Raw genomic sequence first — 21,319 nt, 5'->3', positions numbered from 1 at the left:
TGATACTCAGGTGTTCTCTGTCATGACTGGATGTTCTGAAGTCAGAGATAAGGTAGAATGCGGAGATGGGAGCAATGGCAAATTTCATTTAATGATTTTGCTTTTTATTTAGATGAATAATGTGAAAGTCTGCATTGCTCTTCAGGGAGAGTCGCTTGAGAGCAAAGCAAAACAAAACAAAACAAATCCATAGGAAACACTGAAAGCTAAAAATGGCTTTTAAAAATTTAAATGTCAGCAATTCTTTTCAGTTATTCTCAATATTTGTTCCTAGGAAGTGTCACTGGTTTGAAAGAAAGTACTTTGAAACAAACAAAGCAGTGTGACACTAAGTCTTTTAAACATAACTGGGGTATTTTCTAAGGCAACCAAACTGTTAAAGATGCATTGAATAAACTCGTGGGTGTCAGATTTCTGTGATTCATTTCAGACTAATTCTGTACTGTTCAAAAAGAAATTTAAAACCTATTTTATGTAATTATATTATGAAATATTTAATCTAATTGAAGTCAAAACCTATCATATTTCATTTAATATAAAATGTTTAATATTTTGTACCTCCTATTGACAAAAAATTAAAATATAAACTATTTGCAGAGCCAATTCACTATATATGTATATATAAATATATATAAATGTGTGAATGTATAGATGCATAATATATTATGTAACATTTATTCATTACATGTTTTATTGTATGTATTGTTTTCCTCCTATTAACAAAAAACCATTATATGCTAGCTAGCTGCCCGATAAATCTATATATAAATATATAGATTTAATACATATACTCTTTTGCCAATAAATTATAAAATTTTATCATGATATCGAACAAAATTATTGGAGTTATTTCTTTTATATTTGAAACTTTAAAAATTGTTCCAAAAAATAAAACATCAGAATTTGGTATCCCCCTCACACATATATTTCAGGAATATCAAACTTTTGAAAATACTCTCAGCTTCATAAACTAAAAATTTTATCTGTGTTACATAACATTAGTTTCAATAAAATAATGTGCAGTAGAATATTGGTTTGTCTTGTTTTATGACTTATTATAAAATATTTATTATATTAAATCCAAATAATTTAAGTATTTTCATCTAATTTTAATATGCTGCAAAATTTATTGTTTCATAATAATTTCCTCAAAATACACACTAAATTGTTTTTTAACTGAAAACCAAAATTGTATTTTTTTGACAAACAGTAAGTTTGATTTGAATAAGAAATTTGAAAATGAAAGCTAGCTTTGCCCATTAGTTAACATGGCAAACATTTTCCATGAATTAAGCGAGCAGCAGCACCAGAGTTTAGATGAAATATCCTAAAGCATTAATTACATTTTAAACATAAAATAATATTGTTTTATCCCATATTATTACATTTTACAATTTTTTGAGTGATAACATACAATATTGTATTAGTTTCAGGTGTACAATATAGTGATTCAATATTTTCATGCATTATGAAATGATCACTGCAGTAAAACCAGTTCCATCCATCACTGTACAAAGTTGTTACAGTTCTATAGACTATATACCCTATGAGTATATTACATTCCTGTGATTATTTTATAGCTGGAAGTTTGTACCTCTTAATCCCTTTCATCTATTTCATCTGGCCCTCTCCCTCTCCCCCTCTGGCAATCACCAGTTTGTTCTCTGTATCTATTGAAATCTAAAAGACAAAACAAACAAACAAAGCAGAAACAACAGAAAACAAGCAACCCAATTTAAAAATGGGCAGTGGAGCTAAATGAACAGTATTTTTAAAACAAAGTTAAAAATTTATGTCTATTCAGCATAGGCATCTTGGCAATTTTCTATTTCTTTTTCAAAAATAAAATACTGGTTTCTCATGAACCTAATATGATTTTTCTTTCATTTTTCTATATTAACATTCATGTAATGCTGACTTTTCCGATTACGTAAACATTCAAAGAAAGTGTAATTTTTGCTGTGTATAAAGCTTTTTAAATTTTTTGTACTAACATTTCTAAGTGAAACATTATGAATATACTTATCTCTTTTTGCAGTTTATTCTTATTTAAACCTTAGTCTATAAGTCTATATGTAAGAATAATCATTACAGCATATATGTTCTTAAAATATGTAATTTTAGAAGACAATAATTGTCTCAACAAAAAATTACATTTTATAATGTCTTTTCCTGACATCTAGCTTTAAAGTTAAGAAAGAGTACTTTAAGTCCTTCAGACCTATATACACTCATTTCTTGGGAAAGGAAAAATTGGTCTTCAATTTTAGGGACATGGTGGCCTTATGAGGTAAACCATCACTTGTCTTTGTGAAAAGAACCAAAATCCACTTTACATTATGTTGACTTTCCTTGCTTTCCAACTGCTTGCTCTTTGAATTAAGGAACTGTCTTGAAGTTTGAACAGGACCCAAATATGAAGGCTGATATTCTGTGAGATTGTTCCTGATGCATGTCAATGGCAGAGAAAGAGGCTCTTCTTTACTTAGAGCAAAAAAAATTACATTCTCCTTATAACCATGCTTTAAAATTTCCCTAAAGCTCCTGGGGCTGAAAAGAGCCCAGTAAATTTAAAGTCAGTTCTTTCATTGTGTATTTTTCTCACTTTATTGAAATCTGCAATAGCTCTTTGCAGTCAGAGTGAATAAGGAAGAGCCAGGAAATTGGAGCATGATAAATATTCAAGACTTTAGGATTAGGCCATTCAGAAGGTTGTATCACGTCACTGGGAGTAAGACAGATGGACATGTTTCTGTGCCAGAGACCTCACTGCATCCATCTTTGCTGGCAGCTTCGGTGCCTTACACCAGGCTGAACATTAAGTGTCTGAAAAATACTGAGAGTGAAAAAAGGAGAGAGAATGGAAAGGTGACTAAACTTGTTAAAATTCATAGCCTCAGAATATTGGTTACCAGGTTGGCCCTAGTAACACTGTTAAGTAGATACATGTATCTTGGACCGCTCCTCTAAATAAGTCTAGATCAAAACTCAGCTCTGTAACTGCACTGCGGCATATTGCCCTCCGGCTGCACAAGGAGCTCACTGCTTTATCTTCTGGGTGTCTTTCCCAATATTGATCAGACCTGTGAGGACAGGAGGCAAAACCTGTTCTCTCAGAGAGTACAGACAGTGGACCTGGAGATCCAGAGACTCACTTCTCTAAGGAGTTGCAGCTGTAGCGAACTGTGGGTCCAAAAGAGCTTCTTTCTATCAAGGCAAACAAACTGAAGCCAGGGTGATAGAAATAATACTGATAACACTGGAGCCTGAAGGAGCAAGCCAGTGAAAGCAAGGGATTAAATTTTGGAGCCAACATCATGGAGAATAAAAAGGTTGAGACAACTCAACTCTGGTCCAACCATTTTAAGCAGTTCCTGTTGGAGCAAGAATAATCTCGAGGTTGCTGCATTCCTATCTGGAAATAAGATTGGACATGTAATTGAGAAGCCTTAAGTGAGAAGCTGTTAGGTTTGTATGTATTCCAGATTCTCTTCTCTTCAATTCTGTGTGTTTCCTTTTCAAAATCATGAGACACGAAGGTGCTAGTTGAATATAGATTGCTAGAAGTTTTACCTATTCCAGATTATGCATTTTCATTTAGAAAGGTTTCTTGAAAAATACAACAAATGATAAAAAAAAAAAGCAGAACAGAAAAATTAGCAGTGATGTTCAACTCTGTGCATCAGATTCAAATGTTGTCTTAATTAGACTTTTTTTTTTCTCAAGAGACCAAAATCCCATTTCAGATTGGCTTAATAGAAAAGATACTTTATTGGTTCAGGTGGCTGAAATTTAACAAAAGTAGAATTGGCTTTAGGGATGGCTAGATACAGTTTTTTATATAATGTTATTAGTAAATCCCTTTTTTTTCACTTCCTGATCCTGATTTCCTTTGTATGCTTCATTTGCTTAATTCTCTGGCAAGCTTCCCTGTCCTGGTGGCAATTATGCTTACCAGAAGCTTGAGGCCAAAATTATTTACTTTAACAAATCTAGAGAGGAGTTTATGCTATTCCCCAACTATTTCAGCAAAAGCATTTTGAGTCTCATTTATCTGTATTGAGTAACAAAGTGTTATTAGAACCAATCAGTTGGCCAGGGACATGCAACAAGCACTTTGTCAAGACCTAGAGAACAGACCCACCCTTGAAACTAAAAAGTAGGATGAGTATCACCCAACTACTTGTATTGATATTGGAAAAGATTAGTTCCCAAAACTAAAAGAAGGTCGCTGTTATAATAATGGATTCTAGCAGGAAAGCTACAAATGTCCACAACATCTAATTTTGGCTTTTATTTTTAATTCAGATCACTTCCCACCTCTGATTTATTAAATCAGAATCTCCAGGGTTTGAGCCTTAAGCAGTTCTATTTTTAAAATCTCCAAAATGTGCTTCTAACTCACAATGAGGGTGAGAACCATTGCAACCCAAGGATTAGTTCTGAAAATAAGAGATTTGAGGAATTCCCTGGTGGTCCAGTGGTTAGGGCCCAATGCCGGGTTCCATCCCTGGTTGGGAAACTAATATCCCACAAGCCGTGAGGTGCAGCCAAGAAAAATTTTCATCGCAATGCCAGTAAGGGAGACAGCTAAGGTTAAGTGGATAATTGCATATTTTGTTTATGCATTGTCACAGTACTTGTATATGAATTTACTGTTAAGAAAATACTAAACCATGAAGGATAAAATACAAACTAATTTAATATCATTGTCACATTGAGCTAGATCATTGGAATAACTATTGATAATTGATGCCCATTATCTGGACACATCAATATTTTGAACACAACTGAGATAGACTCGAGTGAACACATTGAGGAGATGTTTGTGTTAGTTCCCTTTCTGCTATTAACATACTATGGTTAAGTCACTTAATCGCAGTGGCTCTCAGTTCTTACATCTGTAATTTTTTATGATTCTATGATTGAATTCTGCTGTCACATATTAATAGTTTTGCCAAGAGTTTCATCTGGACTAGAGCCTTGCAATTCAAAGTGTGCTTCATGAAACAGCAACTTTAGCATCATCTGGGAGTGATTTAGAACTGCAGAACCAGTCTCCATCTAGACCAAATGAATCAGAATCTGCATTTTGAGACCATTCCCTAGGCAACTCATAGTCCAATTAAAATTTAAGGAACATCAGTCTAGATGATAGGTTCTACTTCTGCCTGTGGTTCTGAAACTACCTGAGAGTTTATTTAAATTGGTGATTCCTAAAGGGTTTCTCACCATGAGAAACAAATTGATTAAGTTTAGGCTGCAGCTGGGAATATATTTTAAAATTTCCCCAGATGATTCTGATGTACAGCCACGTTGATCTTGTCTAGTATATCATCAGATATGAAACACACATATTAAGAGAGCCAAAACTTCATCCAAATTTGTAAACTCCACCAGTAGTTATTTTAAAAAAAGATATTATTTGTAATAATTTCTACCTCTGTCTGGTTTATGAGCACGTAGGAAATAGTATCTCAATTTATAGTTGGAGAAAATAAAATACAAAGAGGAAAAATGAATTAATCAGAAACTACTGGGTTTATGGCAAAAATGAGATTGGACAAATATATATATTTTTAAATATATTTATTTATTTATTTATTGGCTACATTGGGTCTTCGCTGTGTGCGAGCTTTCTCTAGTTGCAGCGAGTGGGGGCGTCTCTTCATTGTGGTGCACGGACTTCTCATTGCGGGGGGCATCTCACTATGGTGGCTTCTCTTGTTGTGGAGCACAGTCTCTACGCACGCGGACTTCAGTAGTTGTGGTACTCAGGCTCAGTAGTTGTGGCTTGCAGGCTCTGGAGCGCAGGCTCAGTAGTTGTGGTGCATGGGCTTTGTTCTGTGGCATGCGGGATCTTCCCAGACCAGGGATTGAACCCATGTCCCCTGCATTAGCCACTGCGCCACCAGGGGAGCCTGGATAAATATATTTATTTTGCAGTTTTTGTAAGGTTTTGCTTATTTTATAAAATTTTACCAACTAACTCAAATATGAAAAAATTGGGTTCAGAATATTTTTATGTATATGGGCTTCAATATCCCTGAAGGAAACTGTCCTCAATATTTGCCTATCACTATATCTGGAGTGTATGCTCACCCTAGATGCATTGAGGAGGAAAAGATATTCTTCTTTACCCTTCATTAATGGATAGTAGTTCACTTTCCTCAAAATTTTTGTTTATCAATGTACCAGAAAAATTATGAGAATCATGAAAATACAAATACTTATACATCATTTGGTATATTTATATAAAATATTGAGAATTTAGTAAAATATTTTCCCTTAGCATTTGTTAACTAGCCACTAAATAGATAACTAGATTTGTTCAGTTATTCATCATAATTAAACTTTTGTGTCCTAGTAACAATTGGCAAAATCTTACAAATATAGCTCCTTTGTTCAAGTGAATAAATAATTTGAATTTTTAATATAAAAATAAAAGAAATTGTAAGAAGATATTTTATAGTGTCTAGCACTTGTAAGATACGTTGAGAAAACATTTTGATAAAAGGCATTCTTTGAAATCCACAACCCTCATAATAATTTAATAAACTGGGTTGTCATCTAAAAGAATTAGGATAGTTGCCTAGGTGACAGAGATTATCCTTTTAATTTCTTGAGTCTGTCATTTTAAAATCTTGAATAGATAATATTTTAAATTTTCTAACAGTATGCCATATAGAGAAAATTTGTGTGCTTTAAACGAGCCATCTAAGACAAACAAAATTATGAACTACTCAACAATAAGCTATGTTATGATTGTAAGTATATGAAAACAGTTTATTATAAGTAAAATAAATGTAATATAACAAAATAACTCAGAAAGACTTTACTGTAATAAGCTCATTCTCAGGACTCAGCACAATCTATTTTCACTAATTCTGATCTCATTGGTTGCTGCTGCTATCAACCTTCCCATTTGTTTTTTGTACCTATGGCCTCCGTTCCCAAGTTACTCCCAGAAGTCAAGCTCAGAGAGTCTTGGGAAAATTGGTTGGTCCGTGATTAACACTGGCACCCTGCGAGACGTAGAGCTTAGATGAATACATTTTGATAGAATTAAGCTTGAAGATGAGGGAGAACCACGCCTGTGAAACAAATCTTCACTTCTAATTTGGAGAAGTTTTAAAGATTTTGTCTATTCTGTGCTGTATGTTCCTATTGAGAACCAAAAAATTCCCCATTCTACCTAGAAATTCCAATTTGAGCCACCTGGAAGATCACTAAAATTTATATTTGTCCTCTCAGATATCCAGCATAAATATATACAACAAATGCCAAAATGTCATTATTCTATTATACATATAAAAATACCATAAATATAAGCAGTGTTATTAGACCAAAAAGAATGCAGATTATCACTGAAATACCATAATCACAAATAGGAAAAGTTGAACTGTAATAGTACCTAAAATGTAGAACAAAAGAAATAGAAATTTTGAACCCCTTCAAGTTAGGTGGAATAGCATATCCCACTTTTAAATCCTGTCTCAATTTTTTTCTCTTGAACATGATATTTGACTGTCAATATTTTACTGTAGGCATAATTGTCAATTATGTATGTTAATTCATAGTTGACATATTTTATATAAACATCTGTGGATAAGTTAAGGCAAAGCATTAAAAAAATGCTCAATGTTTTTAATTTGATTATTATTTAGCTTTGCAGTGTTCCAGAAAAACAGTATTAAAAAACCCTAACTATTGTCACCCATGCTGATCACTGTGGGAAGAAATGCTTTAAAAATGCATTGGTAATATGCTTTTGTTTCCTCCATGTCTTTTCATGGCTTGATAGTGTATCTCTTTTTCGTGCTGAATAATATTCCATTGTCTGGAGGTACCACAATATATTTCTTCATTCACCTACTGAAGGACACCTTGGTTACTTCCCAGTTTTGGCAATTATGAATAAAGTTCCTATAAACAAAAAAACAAATTAAAAAAAAAAACAAACCCTACTACCTTTCGTACAAGTGTTGCAGTTTACGACACTGAAAAATATTTCACATACGTTTTATAATTTCCACAAATAGTAAAATTATGCTACTTTCTCCAGCATTTCTAATAGAAACTAAAAAAGGTTAAGAAATGCAACATTTTACTGTCTCAGGATTTTCAACCACACTCATTTTAGTATTTAAAGCATTGAAGTGTTCTGTCATAAAGAACAGGTGAGATACTATCCACCACAACTTTTTTATTGTACAGAAGTTAATAGCTTATAATCGTGCTTAAATATTTATTTTTTAATTCAGTATATATTTATCAAGTGGTTAGTATATGACAATTATTATTGAAAATTTAATGTGGAACAAAATACACAGTTTTTGCCCTCATCAAGTTTAGAATTTAGTGAGGGAGACAAGTGATAATAATAATAGCCAATATTTACATGATGCTTATTAGATTTCAGGCACTGCTCTAAATCCTTTACATTTTAATTTGTTTTAATCCTCATGTAAATCTGTGTGGTAGGTACTATTATTAACCTCATTTTACAGATGAGGAAGTGAAGTTCACACAGCTAGTAGGTATGAGAATTAGATGTGAATGGAGCAGATTGACTCAAGCATTAGTTACCTTAAGCACTAAGCTGCATTTTAATACATGCAAATGATGACAATATTTTTGTATAGATCTTTTAATAGCTTATGTGTGTCTAGATTTTCCTAACAAAATGCATTTTCATTTACACTAGAATACTATTGATTTATGCCATCTTTTGTATGACAATTATTTAAATAATTGTTTGATGACGATTGCAATACAGAAATAATGCATACTGTAATACTAATTTTTTTAATTTTTTTCTCAGCAATGTAGTAAATTCTTATATCTGCTTCTCTGGTTTCCCAGAACTTCATAAGTCTGGTGCTGAGACTAATACCTCTTCAGAGATATTGGACCCTAACCCAATTGCTTATTTGGCATTGGACTTTAGAAAAATAGCCTGACCTAGGAGGGTATATTTTTTTGTTTTTGTCATTGAGTTATAAAGCATGAAAGCCAGAGTTTAATTCTTTGAGTTCCTTTAATTAAAAAAATTTCTAAGTGCATTTAAAGCCTAGCATTAAGGGGGAGGGAAAAATCAGGACTAGTGAAAGAAGTTGGAATACACTTCCCATCTTCTGTGGAAGTAACATGCTCTTCTCTTGAGTTCCCCTCATATCATTATGGACACAGTAGACACTAGTGGAGAGCTGATTCACAATTGGTAAGGTTACCAATAACTCAGGAAAACAAAGGGATCCCTTGCATTGCTTCCTGATACATTGAGATAACTGTCACTCTTTCTCCATTTATTTTTTCCTTCTCCAATTATCAAAGTTCAAGTTGACACTTGTACCTTTAAGGACCTGTGGACAGTCTCATACCTGGATTGAGATACTTTGACCTCAGTGCTTTCTAAGCCACACAACAATCTTTGAGGTTTACTGTTATCAGAATGGCTTATCATTCCAACTAGAATCTGATGCTGAGACTTGTCATGTTCTCAGAGACATTGGACTCTAACCTGTTGGCAAAGCACACACATTTGGAAATAAATAATGACTGCTTTGACCTTCTTCTTTGTCCCTTGTATCCAGAATTGGTTCAGGTTTAAGTCAACTGTTCTTAAAGTGTCAAAAGGTTAAATGGAATTTTGTGCTGCTATACATTACTGTTATGTTGCATAAAGTAGAGGTATTCATTTGTCTATAGAAATTGTTGAATAACTAGAAGCTAGTATTTATATAAGAAATTTTATTTTTCTTTGAAGTTTGCCAAAAACCACAGGGCAATAAATTTCTACTTTACTGACTTGAATCTTTTAAATTTAACTTTCCATTCTTACACAAATGGTTTTTAGCTGGCAAGAGTAAGAGTAAGAAATTAGGCATCATCTGTTGATGTGAAAAATATCCTTCTGAAGTCTAAATTGGTAGCACACTGTTACTCAGTTCGGCAGGAGCCTGAATGGTCATCATTTCCTGGCTAAAGTGCAACGAGATAGAGTTGGCATGCTGTGTAGAGGCTACATTGGATTGTTTGGACATTTGATAGTCACAGACAGTGACAATAGTGATGTAATGCAATCCCCAAAGAAAATGTAATGTTGCAATAAAACATGCAGAGACATTTAATTTATCTTTAAGTTTGGACTGTAGGGGCAGAAAAAATTTCCTTCTTCCCTTCTAGGTTCCTTGGCTGGCCTAATAATTAAGTTGATATAAGATGGAGTAACAGGAGAAAAATAAGCAAAATTCATACATATGGGAGCCCTGTAAAAACAGGAGACCCAAAGGGCAACTTATATAAAACCCAAAGGGCAACTTATATAAGGAAGGGGGGAGGGGTCTGAGGATACAAAGGGAAAGAAGGCCATTCACGGGGTGGGGGGGGAGGAGTAGATGTTTGGAAAACAAAGATTGTCCAGCGTTATGAGGATAAGTTTCTTGGTATCTCTGGTAATAGCTCTCTCCTTGGAGCAGGTGCCTTTTCCAATGTAAATTTAGGTAGTTGGGAAGGTTAAGAGCTTTTCCTGAATCTGCTGGGCTTTGGTTGCGTTTAGCTCAAAAATAATCCTCTGCCAAAGTGACATATTTTGGGGTAGCAAAATCTTCTCCCTCTCAGAATCAGAAATAAATTTCTTTTGTCTTCTGTAAGCAAAGAAATGTATGTGTGTATGACTTTACAAGGTTAGCTGTGCTTTTCAGCACTTGTCTGAACAGAAATACTAACAGTCTTCAAGGGATCATCAGTTAGAAAATAGGTGATTAAGTTCCTTCAAAACAATGTTTATGTAAGTCATTATATTTCATTGTGAGCTGCAGAGATTTGTGTCTGTGTATATACATGAGTGCACCCGTGTGCACGTGCGTGTGTTTTAATCCATGACTACCACTTAAAAAAGATATGAGTGGATCTGCCCAGATTAGTGGATATCTGTGGAATACAAACACACACACACACACACACATACACATACATACATACACACCCCCCCCAAAGGAAAAATATTATTCTGAATGACAGATTTAAGGCCTTTTTCAATCACAATGCATGTAACATTTCATATAAATTTTTAATTTAGAAAGTTTCATCCCATTTCTATATTCAGATTAATTCCTGTAGGGAATAAGAAATTATTTCTTAAGGATGATTCCCTTAGCACATGCAAAAACCACTCTAAATCGTTGGTAGTTTAAGTACTTTATTAGGCTGAGTTATACATGGCACCAATCTTCTCCATAGCTTCTGTTGGTTTAAATAGGAGGGAGGAAACAGAGTGGTATTGGCAGGGGAGAATTTTGAGTTTGGTTTTCAATTCACTTGTAGAAGATTTAACCCTGTAGATAACCTGAAAAGGTCATTTGCCCACCCCTAACAGACAAGTACTGTCCAAAACTAGTATAATGTGAACCACATGTGTATTTAAAAATTTTTGAGTAGGCACAATGAAAAAATATAGAAAGAAAAATATGAAATTAATTTTAATAATGTCTTATTTAAACCAAAGTATTAGTCAGCGCTCAACCAAAGAAGCAAAACCAGCTGGAAATTATGCATGCATATTTATATATTAAGACATTTATTGTAAGGAATTGGCCTATCTGATTGTGGGGACTGGCTGAGCAAATCAGAACCCGTAGGACAGGCAGTCAGGAAGTGAAGATCATGGGCAAGCTTGAGCCCATGGGCATGGCCTGACACTGTCATCCACCCAAAGAAATTCTTCCCTTTCCTGGGAAACCTCAAACCTGTTTTTGAGAACTTCCAATGGAATCAGACAGGCCCACCCAGATGATCCAGAATCATCTTAAAGTCAATAAACTAGGCACTTTAATTACTTCTGCAAAATACCTTAACAGCAGCTTCGTTTATTTGAATGATTTGGGGTAGTAGCATAGCCAAGTTGACACAAATAAAACCATCACACTCAATATGTCCAAAATAATATCATTGTGATATGTAATTAATATAAAAATTATCAATGAGATACTTGACACTCTTTTTAATGTTAAGTCTTCATAATTCATTATGTACTTACAGCACACTTCAATTTGGACTAACCACATATGTCTTTAATATGTACACATGTCTAGTGGCCACTGCGTTGGACAGAATAGGTCTAGACAGTGACAAAGAGTGATTAGGCAGTTGCCCTAAAGATACAAGTTCTCAACAGGAGTCGTTTGACAATATCTAAACCCATTTTTATAGTCATGACTGGGAATGGGCCTGGGGGCTATGAGTAGATAGGGATGCTGCTGAATACAGTGCACAGAATACCTCACTCCGCCTCCAAATAACAACTTCCCCAATCCAAAAAATCAGCAATGCTACAATGAAAAACCATGCTTTGGAGTAGGATTTGGAGACATAAGGAGGAGATTAATAATAATAATAATACTAAGAGAAGCTGGAAGATGGATGTTTCCTATGCCCTTGGGATATCTTTCCTTGCACTTTGAAGAATTTTTTCCAGAAATTTAATTGCATATCTTAACTCTTTTGTATCTCCATTGCCATTTTCAAGGTCAAGGATGAGATAAGGCTAGAGGAGTGTCCTTACAAATAGTAAGACTGATTAATGGGGAAAATGAGGGGAGGAAATCTTCACAGTGGTGATTATCTCTTTAATTGGTGAATGAAAGTCAGTAACTGTCTTTTCTGAACATATTTAGGGTTTTCCTATAGTCGGTCTTGATTTTAGACTTATAGAAAAATTATAAAAATGCAAATTCAAATCTACAAATGGAGAATTTAGAATATATACAGTAATTAGCACCATCTCAGACCATCTGTGGAATAAAGTTGTGATAAATAAATAAGTAAAACTCATTAGCATTTTTCTAAGAAAAACCATCGTATTTAAGATTGAGTCACTTTTCAGAGGTAGTAATCATATTTGTAAACGCTAATCTCAAATTTACTTCTATCCAAATTAATTGCAAATTCAGAATTAACTATTTTCCAAGTCTTGGCAATGTACGTATACTGAAACTAGCAGCAAATTGAATATATTTGTTAAAACCTGATATTTGAAAAAATGTAAGAACTAGCTTATTCTATGAAATATGTTATATCTATATGTAGTAATTATTGGTTAAATGCAATGCCAAATTCTGATTATAAACATAGCTTAGAGTCAATACTTCTGAGATATATTTCCTATTAGATAGTTGTTACAGGTCATTTCACAAATTCTTAATTTAATATGTAAAAACTAAGTCTTCCTAAATCTAAATGACATTTTTACTAAGGAGTCTTAAATTGTATTGAGAGTAATTGAAATAAAACATAATTATAATTTGTGATCAGATTTAGCAATGAAAACAGTGGCAACATTTATTAATGTCAGTTTTTAAGCTTTTTCAATAACTCTAATTTTTAGGTAACTCCAATTTTTTCCTTATTTCAATAAATGAAGGATTTATGTGGCAATATGTTACAATGACTCTTTCCTTTTAGATACCTATAAATATGTTGGATAAAATAATTTAGACTTCATGGTAGAATCATAACATTTAGATCATAGCTATGATTTATATTTTGCACATTTTCAAAAAGAGTTTTTAACAGTAAATACTATTTTTTCCTAGAAATACACAAAGAAAAGACTGAAAAGCAGGAGAAACCTGAAAGGAAAATACAAACTAAAGGTAAGTGTTGAATTTTGTGTTTATTCTTATTTTTTTTTTAGGGTATATATTTTGTATATTTATATAAGTGAATGAAAAGTTTTCATGTTTAGTGCTCTTTTGTTTTAATTTTTGATAGTGTTTATGTAAGTTTACTTCTAAGTAAACTCCAGGTATAAATATATAATATTTAGTTATTGGAATCAAAGTGACTTCAAACTGTGTGACAGTCTTTCAGTTATTTACAATTGGCTTTTGCTTATTAAGATAGCACCACAAACATATTTTTGAGTTATTAGCAAACATTTTTCCTTCTTTAATCAGTTAATATAATAAATCAGAGTTCAATTTTTTTAACTTGAATATTTTATGCCATGCAACACCTTTAAAATCTCTTGCATAGAAATGCAGTTACTATGCTATCTCACTGAAGACTGCTAAGACCCCAGAGCTTGCTTACACAGCCTGAAAGGATAGACGGACAATGACAACATGATGATTAATATCCTGTTCAACTCAACTGAATCTAGTAACTGAAATCTTGCATTAGAGGCATATTAATAATGGGCAGCATTGTCTTGCTCATCTTACAAGCATCACTTTTCTAGAAGGGACCCATGTAGTCATAAAACTTAAAAAAAAAAAAAACTTATAAGGAAGCAGAAACATTCAAAAGGACATTTTTAAAGGACTTTTATTGAGATATAATTGACATACAATAAAGGACATGTTTTAAATATGCCCAAGTTTCCCCAGTGTCAATGTCACATGATATTGGGTGAGCCAGGGCAAAAATAAGAATCTCATTCTTACTGTATTTGTGTGATACAGACTGAAAATGAAAGAATTTTCCTGGGATAAAAATTGAATGTTATCTAATATTTATGATGTCAAAAACTGACTAGTACAAAATTACCTGCACAGATATCAAAGTTTCAAGTAGTAGTTTCAAATAATAGAAGTTCTAATTAACCTGAGTTATACCAATATGTGAATCTACATTAAAATGCCATGTTTTCTTTTTTAATATACTTTATGAACTTCATTTTTTGTGAAGAGCTCAAATAATTTGCAAATATTATGTCTTTAATCCTAATGTTTGAATTAGTTCCAGATTGGTCAGCCAATCCTCATACAACCAGGGACAATGAAGTTTACTCATTTGAAACCTACTTATATTTGTACGTTTGGAACTAATGTCTTCTTTCTGTTCCCTTTCCCTTTTTGTTTCTTAATTCCTTTGGTCAGGGAAATTGGACACAGCTCTTGGGTACGGATTGACAAAGCTAGCCATCACTGAACTGGTTATGTGTTTCTATCTGCTGGAGGTTAAACAGAAACTCAACTGGTTCCACATGATTAGGGTGTCTGCCGTTTTATCTTGCAGACTGTACTACTAATTTAATAGCAGTGCTGCTGGAGTGGATGTGGTGATGCAGATGGTACCATTTGCGTTTTGGACCTGGCTCTATTAGAATCCTGCTGTTAAAGACTTTGAGCAGTGGGCTGTAGAGTGGGTTTATTAAACTAGTGAGACTTGCATAATTAAAACAGTGAATTTGGCTGAAGTTTAAAATAAATTTCTCAAAGGCTGGACTAGAGATTAGTACCTGAATATATTTCCTGAATAGATCAAATATATTTGGGGAAAGCAAATGTTTCTTAAGAAAGAGAAAATGGAGCTTCAGCTGTTCAACAGTGAAATGGGCTTCAGAGATACTTTTTTCCACAATTTTTTTGTATGAATCTGAACAAATGATTTCACTTTACTGTTTAGTTTCCTCATCCAGGTGGAATAGAATAATGCCTACTTTGTATTCCCGAGTAGTTCAGTGAAAATAAATGTGGTTTTATAATGGTTCATATGTCTAGATAAATACATATTTTCTCTATGCCACATTCCATATCAGTTATGGTTATGTATGATGGATAGTTAAGAATTTAAATTATCAAAGCATTTTGTACTCTTATAAGAAAAGATACAATAGATCCAAGGTAATAGAAGCCTGCAGTGATTATAGATAAGCCAGCAAATATCTGAGTCTAAAGAGATCTATTATGCAAAAGCTGGTGTATTAACTTCTCTTGCAATAAATGTCTTCATCGCTCCATATTTTTGTCCTAAAAATTAACATCATGATTTACCCAAGTTATTCAAGCTAAAAAGCTAGGGGTCATTTTGGCCAGTAGTAGTACTCAGTCCTGACTGGACTTTAGAATCATCTGGATAGGTTTTAAAAAATATATTCATGTGCAGACTCCATCTTGGTGCCATTAATGTTTGGGAGGTGAGGCTGGAATTCGAGTCAACCTCTTCAGATGAGTAGCCATAGTTAGAATATTGTAAATTAAACTCCTGGCCTAGAGTTCAAGTATATCGCAGAGAGGTTTTCTTTGGCCAGCCAGTATGTTGACATAACTTATACCTGGATGTCTTTAGGTGGGACCTGCACCCACTGTTTACCAGTCTCTTCCATTATCCCTTATCACTGCTGGAGTAGACGTTTATTTATCTGCTTTATCTCTGACGGCATTTGAGTTACAATCCCTGCCACACACTTGTTGGTCTCTTTCAATACCAAAGCTCAGTCCTGCTTGGCCCCTTTTCATCCTTTCTCTTCCCTATAATTTAGTCTATTCTCTCCTCTCCTCTCTCATTACTATCCCCTCTACAGTCATCTCCCAATTAGGTTATGACAGTCCCTTCTTAACTGATTTCCCTGCATTAACCCCTCAAATCCTCCGTGCTAATCATGCTCATGGGATTAAATCCATCTGTTGTCCTCACAATGCTTTAGAGATAAAAGTCACACTGTCTGTCATGAGATGAAAGGCCCTCATCATATGATCACTGATAGATAGCTCTACGAATTTCCAGCTTTGTCCACTTTACTACTTACCTTCCCTACTCTGCAACCTCCTCCTCAGCCCCTTCATTTCCAACTCTCCCCCTGCTCCCCCCTCACCACCGCACTCCAGATCCTACCAATAACCCCCGTGCCATAGGCAGACTGAACTGTCGGGCAGTTCCTAAGGCAGCACTGCTGCTGTCTCATAACTCTGTGCTTTTATATACTTGCTCTCTCTGACCATCAGCCACTTGGCAGGCTTCTGCTCGTTTCTTTGATTCTCAGATGGAATGGCCGTTCCTTCAACAGGCCTCCTTTGCCATCCCTCACTCTCTGGGCATTCAGGTACTCCCTCCATGCTACTGTTACATCCTTGCCTTCAGCCTTTAAAGCATTTTGACACCAAATTTTAATTGTGGGTATATAGATCTAACTCACTGAGGGCAGGAAGTGTGTTTGTCTTCTTATATGTTCTAGGTTGGCGTTGACATTTATGATTATTTCCTTACCGGTGAACAAAGAGATTCAGGCACAGTGGTCTACCAGGTTCCTATCAGCTCTGAATTTGTGTGCTTATATTAAATTAAAAATCATTCTAATATCTAGCAAAGTGCCCAACACATGAAACACTCTCAATGCCTGTTGAAATGATTGATGAATTAATTAATAAAGCATTCATTTTCTCCATTTTGTTAATATCTACTTGATTCCTATGGAGAACTTTTTCCTTTGACATTTCTGCGTTTGTTTTCAAATATATGTAATTATACAGCTTTAATTGGGCCATTGTAATGTCAAATTTATTTGGTCAGAGGCAATTGAAGAATTTGACAGTGAACTCCATATTAAAACAAAAACTATTGGTAACATGTAATCAGAAATACCCACAACAAATGTATAATTATATAGGTTAAAGTAATACAGATTAATTTGGACAATTTGGAAAGTGCAAAAAAAGAAACAAGCAAAACTCAATTCGCTAGAGAAAAACAGCAATTTATTTTTTTACTTTCTTCCACGATTTTCCTCTTTTATTATCCACGTGGTTACTCTTTTATTGCATATTGTCTTGTTCCTTTTTAAATTGCAAATTTTATTGTTGGTTTCAGATACCATGTAAGCTTCTATTTAATTACTAAACATGTCAATATACTCATAGAACAGAGTAAACCAGAAAAAGACTAGAACCCAGTGATAAACATGTAACTGGATGAGAGAATTTTGTCTCTCTAGGATGGCTCCTAGACAAAAGGAGGGCCTTTTAGACATCCAGAGCAATAGGTGTCTGCTATATCCACCTGGGTTATCAGGTGTTTGGGTGAAGAACTGACCTCAAGAATAGGGAAGAAATTGGCATGCCAGAGTGTGTGCTGATGAATGTCATGTAAGTAACATCGGAGTGGGCCAGCTGGTGGGAATGAGGAAGTGTCCTGGCAGGCAGATGGTGTAAACAGAAAAACTGGCTATAACCATTAGGCAATAATACACATTAATTTATTCACTGCACTTACTTTGTGCCAAACGCTGTCCTGGGCACTAAGAGTACAAAGAAGAATAAGACTCAGTCCAATGAGAGATGTAAAACACCAAGTACACAGTCATACCATCATATGGTGCATACTCCACAAAGAGATGTCCTGGAGGAGAGGCTGTTTGAGGAGACAACTGGATGCCTGCGTCGCTGAGCAGGTCTGACCTTAGTTTTCTTATACGGCCTTAATTGGGAGTTTAGGTGTGCACTGTGGAACCTAAAATGGAAGACATAACAGCTAGGTCGGGGGTCAGTCCTCAAGGATCAGGTGGGAACTTGCTTAAAGGAGCACAAGTGAAGTCCAGGGATTAATGTTAGTATTTCCTAGGGCCGTCATAACACAGTACCAAAAACTGGGTGGTTTAAAATAACAGAAATTTATTGTCTCACGGTTATAGAGGCTAGAAGTTCAAGTCAAGGTTTCAGCAGGATTGGTTCTTCAGAGGTCTGTGAGGGAGAATCTGCAGGCCTTTCCCAGCTTTGGCGTGGGGGGGGGGGAGGGGGAGGGGGTTGCTGGCATTTATTGGCTTGTAGATGAATCACTCTAGTCTCTGCCTTTATCTTCAAATGGCATCTGTCCATCTCTGCCCCTGCATCTCTGTCCCTTCTTGCTGTGCATATTTATTTCTGTGTCCACATTTCCCCTTTTCAAAAGGACACCAGTCATTTTGGATTAGGATCTACCCTACAGACCTTGTTTTAACTTGATTACATCAGTAAAGAGCCTATTTCCAAATAAGGTCACATTCTGAGGTACAGGAGGTTAGGACATCAGCATATCTTTTCTTGGTAACATAATTAAAAAGTATCACATGCACAAAGTCAGTGGAATATTTTTAAAAAAGGGTTAATAGAGAACAACCATCCTGATTGACCGGTTTAGGATTGTTTCTGAGAAACAGTTATAGGACTGGAATCATAGGGTGGCAAAGGATTTGGCTGAAGATGAGACTCAAAAGCCAAAGAGGACATGACATTAAAATGTATCTAAATATCCTGGAGCCCTTTATGAAAATGCTCTCCAAGCCCACAGATTAATTTAGTCAGCCTGTGTTGTATAAACTTACTTTTGCCTTCTCTCAGCTGTACTTAATTGACTCCTTAAAGTACAAAATACATTTTATTTTCTTCTTTGGCTGCTGTGAATGATAAACCTGGAAAATGAGAACAAAGGCCCTGTACAAAGCTATATATCTCCTCCTCCATTGCAATTGTTCGCTTATGAGGAAATGATGATGGTTCTGACGGTGGCCATGTTGCCCTAGGTGAAGGAGAAATTACCCATACCATTAAATCAGATTTGAGAGTAAAACTAATCCTTTAGAATTACGAATTTTACTTTGTGATTGAAAGCATATGTATCAGATGAGCTTTGTAACTTTAGGTAAGTTGCCGAATCTTCACTTTAATACATAAATAAATGTAATTTTATTTATGAAAAAGAAATGTGTGCATTCTTGTAGGATAGATTGTAGATAACATGCTTGGAGAATCTAATCAGCACACTTGGGTTCATAAGAACAAGTGTGCACAGGACCTGGGTTGGGCAAGGCAGCATTATCTTGTGGGGAGAGTACTAGTTCAGCAGCATAATAACTATATTCTTATTATACTCTGCCATGGACACTTCTGAGGCTGTATTTTCTTATCCATGGACAAAGAAGTTCAGGCTAATTGATCTCTTAGGTTCCTACCAGCTCTAAAATTGTGTGCTTATATTAAAATAAAAATGATAAATTCTTCCTTTAAGAAGAATGAATAATACAATCTTTGAGAAGTTTCTCTACTCAAGAACGCTTTTCTATTGAGTTCATCATTCTCATTTAAAGAGTGTAGATCATTTTGTCTCAGCACAGAATGGAAATTTGACAAATTAAAATTACAAAAAAAGAAAAAGGAAACACACACAGAAATATACACTAACCAAGAGAACATCTGGCATTTTTGTTTCGTGGTGGCTAAAGCAGAATTTTAAAAAATGGTTTAAAATGAATGTGCATTTTGTGCTTTCATAAAAAATGATGAATTGAAACATGGATGTGTGTGAATTTTGTGAAGCTGTTTAAAATGTTGACCTGCTTAAAATTTATAGACCACCTCAGTGCTAATATCTCCCCAAAAAAGTGCCAGATATCTGAGAAATAGAGAAATTAATTAAAAGCAAAATCTATTACAGGTAACCGTGCTCCCCCAAATCTTTTTAATGCAAAGGAATAGTGGTTACGTACTTATCTATCTGATTCCTTTTGCTTTAGACACTCAAGATTAGTCCTGTCCAGTAGCTCTGAATTCAAGTATAAGTTCCAGGATTTTCCTTACATTTTCTTGCTAACCATCAATTGCCGAATAGAGTGGCCTATACAAATTAGTACTTTAAAACTTTCGATGGCAAAACTTTTGAGTTTTGAACTAAGAGCAGAAAGATCTGCAAAGGATTCTGACAACCTGACCCCTAATGCTTACTGCTTGTGCTCTCAGGAGTGTTTTGCCCGTTAAGAGCCCAGGTTCAGGCACACTGTGAGCTCTGATACACTTCAGAAAAGGATGCAGAGCCTGCCTGGCAGGTTGCCAGGGCCAAGAGCTGTGAAAGCACAGAGCACAGCTGGCAGAGTGCTGGAGAGGGAACATATGGGGAGGGCGAGAGACGCGCTTCAGAGTTGAGCTGAGCTGAATGTTCTGGTCAGGGAAAGGTCAGAGTCTGGGCAAGTGCAGGAACAGCAGGGCCATGCCAACTCAGATGCCAAACATCAGGGCCATTCCAACTAGTGTATTCCATTTGTTTTTAATTATCAGCATGCCGAAGGGACTTTTGTTTCTTGTAAATAAGAATGACAAACAAATTAAGCTCTAACAGGTGCAACAAGTTTATTTTGTCCTAAGCTAAAACTGTCCTAGCTAAGATGTAACTTGCCAAACAGAGCTGGTGACTAGGAAGGTACTTTTCTTCTTTCATGTGAAAACTTCTGTGAGTTCTAAGCAAAGAGATGCACTAGCAAATGTAATTGTTGCAGCAAATTATTTTTACTTTAGGCGAATTATTAAGGCAGTTATTGATGGTGGCACTGTTTTGATAAAAGCAGTTTAAAAACTTAGTGTTTGAGCTCAGTCTTGCCAAAGTTTGGAGTTTCCATCCAAGAAGCTTCAGTGGCTATCTCCATGCTCAGCAGCTCCCTACAGCATGTGGTTCCAGCTGCTTCACTAAGCAGTATTATGGTACCATTTCTGAGGAGGATAATGAAATTCCAGCATACAGGACTGTGTCTGCAAATCAAAACTTAGACTGTGAGGAACCGGATATTTCCCCA

The 21,319-nt window shown here is 35.0% G+C and overlaps 1 protein-coding gene across 10 annotated transcripts in view; it reads left to right on the top strand.

The window, feature by feature from the left end:
* TRDN (triadin) overlaps nt 1–21,319 on the top strand; it is a 376,282-nt gene that overhangs the window by 79,342 nt on the left and 275,621 nt on the right. For all 10 annotated transcript variants that reach the window (XM_057739762.1, XM_057739763.1, XM_057739759.1 and 7 more), the window contains exon 5: nt 13,596–13,655. In XM_057739762.1, the coding sequence (XP_057595745.1) occupies nt 13,596–13,655 (60 nt within the window). The remainder of the gene's footprint in view (nt 1–13,595; nt 13,656–21,319) is intronic.

The sequence above is a fragment of the Hippopotamus amphibius genome, chromosome 6 (genome assembly GCF_030028045.1).
Source record: "Hippopotamus amphibius kiboko isolate mHipAmp2 chromosome 6, mHipAmp2.hap2, whole genome shotgun sequence".
NCBI lineage: Eukaryota > Metazoa > Chordata > Mammalia > Artiodactyla > Hippopotamidae > Hippopotamus > Hippopotamus amphibius.
This window is presented reverse-complemented; position numbering and strand designations above follow the sequence as displayed.